Source organism: Oratosquilla oratoria, chromosome 39 (genome assembly GCF_046742065.1).
Source record: "Oratosquilla oratoria isolate Oo_2021 chromosome 39, ASM4674206v1, whole genome shotgun sequence".
Classification (NCBI taxonomy): Eukaryota; Metazoa; Arthropoda; class Malacostraca; order Stomatopoda; family Squillidae; genus Oratosquilla; species Oratosquilla oratoria.
Genome location: NC_134815.1, coordinates 41,260,769 through 41,268,268, shown reverse-complemented (window position 1 = coordinate 41,268,268; position 7,500 = coordinate 41,260,769). Strand labels below are relative to the sequence as shown.

The following is a 7,500-nucleotide window of genomic DNA, read 5'->3' as shown; positions in this document are numbered from 1 at the left end:
CTGGTATTACGGGCAGGGACGAAATGTCACGTGCGCTAGGGAGCCTCCGGGTTTGTGTTGTGGCGGAATGTGGCGTTTTGTCTCGTAGTTGGACGAGTGGCGTTTTGTCTCGTATTGGCGTTTGTGGTGTTATGTCTCATGTTTTTATTTGTAACGGTTTGTCTCATGCTTGAAAGGGCTCTAAGGTCTTCTGCTTGTACATTTAGGTTTGGGCTCAACTCTTTAATATACAACGCTTCTAAAATTGGGAGGCGTCTATCGTCAGTACATAAATCCAAAATCTCGGTGTTTTTCTCTAGTGTCTCTCTTGCTAGTGTTATGCCGTGGGCTTCTCTTAAGTGATTTTTAGGGGCTCCAGATGTCAGGTGGTATGAGAGGCGACGGGATAACCTCATTGTCGTCATGCCAATATAGGTGGATAGGAGGGCTTCACAGTTCCCTCGTGTACATGTGAACCTATAGATGACATGTGATTTCTGAAGTTCCTTTCTCTCTTGTAGGGGGCTGTTTCTAATAAGAAGGTGGCTAGTTTTCTTATTATAAAACTAAGAAAACTAGCCACCTTCTTATTAGAAACAGCCCCCTACAAGAGAGAAAGGAACTTCAGAAATCACATGTCATCTATAGGTTCACATGTACACGAGGGAACTGTGAAGCCCTCCCATCCACCTATATTGGCATGACGACAATGAGGTTATCCCGTCGCCTCTCATACCACCTGACATCTGGAGCCCCTAAAAATCACTTAAGAGAAGCCCACGGCATAACACTAGCAAGAGAGACACTAGAGAAAAACACCGAGATTTTGGATTTATGTACTGACGATAGACGCCTCCCAATTTTAGAAGCGTTGTATATTAAAGAGTTGAGCCCAAACCTAAATGTACAAGCAGAAGACCTTAGAGCCCTTTCAAGCATGAGACAAACCGTTACAAATAAAAACATGAGACATAACACCACAAACGCCAATACGAGACAAAACGCCACTCGTCCAACTACGAGACAAAACGCCACATTCCGCCACAACACAAACCCGGAGGCTTCCTAGCGCACGTGACATTTCGTCCCTGCCCGTAATACCAGGTGACCTCCCCCAGTGATTAGCAAGTATAGGAACTCTAGTATAAAACTTAGATCTTTACTAGAATCTTCGGATTAATTCTTATCCCTATAGCTACTGAAGAAGGGTCTTGAACCCGAAATCGCGATCTAGCTAATATGACTACATACAGCCAAGTCATAAATTTCCTTCCTAAGGAAAACAAATCCTTAATAAGGTATATGGAAAATACCATTAAGAAAATTATTAATGCACAACTAGCCATCACTTTTAATGAAACATATATATATATATATATATATATATTTGTGTATGTGTGATGAGTGTGCGTGTGTGTTAACATGTGTGTATGGACTGGACTTGACAGTTCTTCGTCTGTATTGTTGAACAGGTGGACGACCTGAAGGCCAAGCTGGCGTCTCAGGAGGTCGAGCTCCAGAAGAAGAACGATGAGGCCGACAAGCTCATCCGCATCGTCGAGGCCGAGACGGAGAAGGTGAGCCACAGCCATGTTCATTAAGGGGTTATCAAACTGGGCTATTTTTCCTCCGACACCTTACCTCCAACCTCCGTTTTAATAATAGAATATGACTTCGCTTACCTAAGTCTAGACTTCTGTAAGGACATTTCATTAGTATGTGGATGAATGGTTTAGACAGATGAGAGTGTGGGTGGAGGAAGAATAAGCGGAGATGGGTTGGAACTCCTTTATTGCTTATACGTTTAAGCAATAAAGGAGTTCCAGCCCATCTTCGCTTATTCTTCCTTCACCCACACTATCATTAGTATGTCTAACATTTGTATAGATTTATAATTTCTTAGTTCATCATTCAGCTTTGCTACATTCGTATATGACGGAAAGATAATCTTATATTTGAAGATTTGAAAAATAAAATATTGTGACCAAAGTCGTTTTTACTCACATAAACTCTCAGCTGTCGGGGCTGGCGAAACACGTGGAAGCCCCTTAAAAACCTTCTTCCGGTGCACTATAGTTGCTCAGTTGTAAAGAATATTCTAATATTTACGGAAACTCATCTACCATACGCCAAGGTCATGGAAGGAGTTGGCAAAGCTCTGACGCAAGTTATGATTGTGATCCCTTTTAAGGTATCACTGACCCTTTTTTCTTTTTTCTTTCTTCATTTCTTTCTTTCTGTGTGAGTGTGCGTTCTCATGTCCCTCTACTTCTGCCCCTTGTTAGGTTTCTTCTTTCTTTTTCTCTAATTGTTCAAGCTTTTAGTGTCTGTGTCATTTCCTTTTCACGTGTTTCGTTTAGATTTATGATAATATTTTCATCAGGATTTAGGAAGTAAAGTGTTGGAATTGATCCGACTCTCCCCTTTCTAGTTATCCTAGTTGGGTTTCTTGAACCACTAGATTCTAGGGCAGTGGTTCCCAAACTTTTGAAAGCTGCGGGCCACTTCCCTCGTTGTAAATACAATGCGGGCGTCAAAGAAAACAAATGAGAAAAGAAAATATAATAAAGGAATAAACAAATAAATAACAAGATATAAAACAACTAGAAAAATAAATAACAATAATGAATATAACAAAATAATAAATAATGATACATACATACAGTACATACATACATACATACATATACCAAAGGCTTTTTCCCTTACAAGGGAGGTAGCCAAAAAACAATTACATTAAATCCACTTCTACCCATTCCATCCCCACATACTCCACTCCCATTCACCGTCCACCCTCCCTCTTATCTTGGCTTCTCCTGGATGACGGGTCATCCCTGCATCTTGCCCACTGCCCTGGGTCAGAAGCAGTGTCGCAAGACATAGCACATCCACAGCAAGGCTGCTTCATTTAATCGGCGACACCACCTCGCCATCCTCTCATGTAGAAAAAGAGAAGACGGGGAGAATTCCCTTCGAGCTGCGTCAAAAGATTATTCACGCATACTCTCTCACCCATCATCCCCAACCCATTTCCTTTCATGCATCACAGCATCATCCATACACAACCGTTCTCCATTCACCCCTATCTCCTGTCCTCTCCCGTCCTTCCTCAACAGACATTCCCCTCTTTCCCAATACCACTTTTACCCCATCCATTCATTTCATCCTTGGTCGCCCCCTCATACTCACTCCTTCCACCTCTGCCTTCCACATCTCTTTTATTAATCTTTCTTCACTCATTCTTTCCATGTGTCCAAATTATTCCAACACTCTTTCATCAAATTTATCTCCCAACTCCCTTTCCACCCCTGCTCTCCTCTTCACCTCTTCGTTTCTCACTCTATCCAGCCTTGTAACCCCTATCATACTTCTCAGGCACCTCATTTCAAACGCATTCAAAATCCTCCTCTCTTCCTCTCTTATGTTCCATGTTTCTACCCCATACAGTGCTGTCGGCACAATCACTCCTTCATACAATCTCCTCTTAGCATCTATTCCCAAATGTCTATTTCTCATTACACATTTTAATCCCCCAAGGCATTTACTTGTTTCTCTCAATCTACATTCTACCTCCACTCCCACTCCTCCCTTTCCCGCCACATTCGCACCCAAATATCTAAAACTATCCACTCCCTCCAGTCTCTCTCCCTTAATACTCACTTCCAGTCTGCTGCCACTTTCTCCCCTTGTACATCTCATCACCTTACTTTTACCCACATTTATCTTCAACTTCTTTCTTTCGCAAACCTTCCCAAACTCTGTCACTAACTTTTTCAATCCCTCCTCTGATCCTGCTACAAGCGCATTGTTGTAAGTAAACAACAACTGGCTTTTCTCCCACTTTTCTCCATTTTCTTTAACCATCTACATTCCCCGACTCATTACCTTGGCATTTACCTGTCGCACTACCCCATCCATATATAAACTGAACAGCAAAAGCGACATAACACATCCCTGACGAAGTCCCACATTTGCCTCAAACCATTCATTCTCTCCATTTCTGATTTTAACACAAGCTCTACTACTTTCGTAAAAAATTATATCTACAATACCTCCCACAGTGCCATCCTGTCTATCCTGTCATAAGCCTTTTCCAAATCCATAAAGCCCCCCCTAAAAATAAATCCTTACCGTTTCCTAAAGCTTTTTCACATATCTACCTTACCACAAAAATCTGATCTACACAACCCCTACCTGTCCTAAACCCACACTGTTCCTCACTAATTTCTCCCTCTGTTCCTCTCCTAATCCTCTCAATCAAGACCCTCCCATAAGCCTTCCCAACTACACTTAACAAACTGATCCCTCTGAAACTACTACACTCACACTTATCCCCTTTTCCCTTGTAAAGTGGAACTATACAGGCACTCCTCCAGTCCTCCGGCACTCTACCCTCTCTTAAAAGAAACACTAAATAACCTCACCAGCCAGTCCACCATCACTGTACCTCCTTTTTTTTTTTAGACATTCTGCATGACACCCATCCAACCCAGGTGCCTTTCCTGCTCTCATAATGATGGGTATAGATATAAGATAAACAAAATAATCAATAATAATAGTGAATATAACGAAATAATAAGATTTTATATAAATATGAATAGAATAATAATGGTAGTATAACAGAATGATAACTAATGATAAATATAAATATGAAATGAAATAACAAACAGTAACGAAATAATAAATTGATACACAGTTATAGATATGATAGTATAATAAATAATATCATATATAAATACAGAATAAATGAAATAATAAATAGTAATAAACATAATGAAATAAATAATTATAATTATAAACATAATAATGAATAAAGATAATAAACATATTGAAATAATAAATTATAATAATATGTACAACACAATAAAAGGTAATAATGAATATATCAAAATAATAAATAACAATAATAGATATAATAACATAAAAGATGGTAAAAGAATATGATGAACCCTCGCGAGCGCCATGGCACCGGCGAGCTACAGTTTGGAACCACTGTTTCTAGGGAATAAAATCACTTGACGAAAGACAGACAGAACATACATACAAGTAAGTTACTCAAAGGCAACGTCACTTATGGCACCGCCCGGCCACTTTCGTTGGTTTCCTGGAGGCCGTGGGTCTTGTGCAAGAGAGACCAGGGCCAACGGATATGATAAACATAAGAACGGAGGGGATTGCGGGAGACGACAAGGCCTCGGGCATAAGGCAGTTCCATTACCACCTGTCATCCCTATCCACAAAGTTATCTAATCTTCTCTTAAAACAATTAATAGATTCAGCGTTCGCTACATGGTTAATAAGTCTACTCTATTCGTTAACCACTCTTGGTAAATCAGTTCTTGGCTATTTCCAGGTGTCCAAAGAGAACGAGGTGGCTATGGACGAGAAGAGGAAGGTGGCTCTCATCGAGGTGGAGGTGGCTAAGAGGAGGAAGGACTGCGAGGAGGACCTGGTCAAGGCTGAGCCGGCTCTCATCGCAGCCCGAGAGGCGCTCAACACGCTTAACAAGGTTTAAGTTTGTATTTGTACTTTGTCTGAATTTAACTGATCCATAAGCCCCACCTACCGTACCCTTTCTGGCAACATGATTGGCTGGAAGTCGAGCAGAGAGAACTGTATTCATGTCCCTTTACCCTCATCATGCACAGTGAAGGCAAAACTATCTTCCCAGGTTTGTCCGAAGATATATTAAATATGGCGAAGCATTATGAGAATCGGCTGAGAGCAACCGTGTTTTTTATACGTTTCTAGTCGATTCTCATAGTGTTTGTCTATTTTTAATTAATTTTCAGACAAACCTGGGAAGAAAGTTTTGTTTTTCACTGTACCAATCATAAAATCTGGGGAAGATACGGCGAACGGCGCTAATACATACATGACTAACTTACCCATTTCAACATAATGATTTAATAACATAATGATAATAGCATCACATAACTTATGCAGTGACTTAAGTTTCTAACTACAAGTATATACACACCTAAAATAATTCTTATTTTACTGGCTGATAAGTCAACATTGCTATCCATATCAGTATCAATGCGTATAATATATCAATGCTAATATCAACATCAATAGGGAAATCTGTGCACTGTTAGCGTAATCGGGTGTGTGCTGGTCTCGCATTCGCTTAGTTGCAGGTTCGAATCCCGCACTTTTCTCTGATCTCCATCAGTGACCATTAAAATTACCTTCCCCAATAGTCCCCTAAGAGCATAGGGCAAAGGTAACGGCTTTGACCGCAGCTAAACGCTTCCTGGCGTAGACTCCTCACATTTTAGGGAAATCTGTGTTGTTACTGAAATTACGGTAAGAATCTGTACGAAAAAGACTTCGGATCCGGTGGTCTCGAAGTCTGAAAAAAAAAGTCGAGTGACCAGGAATCGAACTCCGTTCCAGGCTAACCTGACGGAGTTGAAGTCGTTCGGGTCTCCACCCTCGGGCGTCTCAAGCGTGACGGCGGCTGTGATGGTTCTCCTGGCGCCCAACGGGAAGATTCCAAAGGACCGTTCCTGGAAGACCGCTAAGGTAAGTCACGGTCGCGCCGCATGGTTCTGTCTATGTGAGGACCATTCCTGGAAGAACTCCAAGGTATAGCTAGATTCCAAAGGTCGTCAACAGTCTCGTGGTATGCTGATTTGGAGATGGATGTCAGCGCACAAGGTTTCTGCCTTTTTGTAACATTTGTTCCAACATTTACTAGGCAGTCTTCTGGTAACCTCAATTGGTAATGGATGTCAGCACAAGAGGTTTCCGTATTTTCGCAATGTGTGTGCGAAGAGGACCGTCTGTTTAATATCTGGCCGTCCCACAGGTTATGATGGCTAAAGTGGATCAGTTCCTCGATCAGCTGATCAACTACAACAAGGAGGACATCCACCCTGACGTCATCAAGGCCATCCAGCCTTATCTGGAAAACCCGCAGTTCAATCCGGACTTCATCCGCTCCAAGTCGGTTGCAGCCGCTGGTGAGTACTGTACATTTACACCAGGAGACACTTAGATGTTGCCAGTCTTCATAATTATACATTCTTGGGCGTTATACATTACCAGAATAAAATCACTGAACCAGAACTCAGCCATTTCCCTTCCCTGATGACGAAATAATAACAACAATACCACTACCTCCACCACCACCACTAACAAAATAATCTCCTAAAAATAATGAAAAAATACGCCAAAAATTAACATACTTTTTACGCATTTTCCTGTCTGCATCATCTGCTAACACTAATTATCTCAATCAGTTTTTGCACAAAAAGTACAAACAATAAGGGAATATTTACATCTACTCTTGTCTTCCAGACTATTTTTGCTAGTCTTTCTTCATTTATTCTTTCCATGTGCCTAAACACCATCCACGTATTCTTTCATCTACCCTATCTGACATGCCTTTCCACGACCGCTTTTCTCCTCTCTTTCTCATTCTTACTTAACCACCAACACCACCAACACCCCCATCCCCATCACCAAACTTCTCGTACCAAGTTCCTCTTCCTCTCAGGTCTGTGTTCGTGGGTG

General features: G+C 41.3%; 1 protein-coding gene across 1 annotated transcript in view; it reads left to right on the top strand.

Moving 5' to 3' along the window:
• Window positions 1-7,500, top strand: part of Dhc93AB (Dynein heavy chain at 93AB) — a 207,604-nt gene that overhangs the window by 107,548 nt on the left and 92,556 nt on the right. Inside the window, exons 48-52 of the mRNA XM_076176389.1 lie at window positions 1,452-1,556; window positions 5,333-5,488; window positions 6,379-6,507; window positions 6,794-6,947; window positions 7,484-7,500. The exon at window positions 7,484-7,500 is cut by the window's right edge and continues 126 nt beyond it. Of these exons, the coding sequence (XP_076032504.1) occupies window positions 1,452-1,556; window positions 5,333-5,488; window positions 6,379-6,507; window positions 6,794-6,947; window positions 7,484-7,500 (561 nt within the window). The remainder of the gene's footprint in view (window positions 1-1,451; window positions 1,557-5,332; window positions 5,489-6,378; window positions 6,508-6,793; window positions 6,948-7,483) is intronic.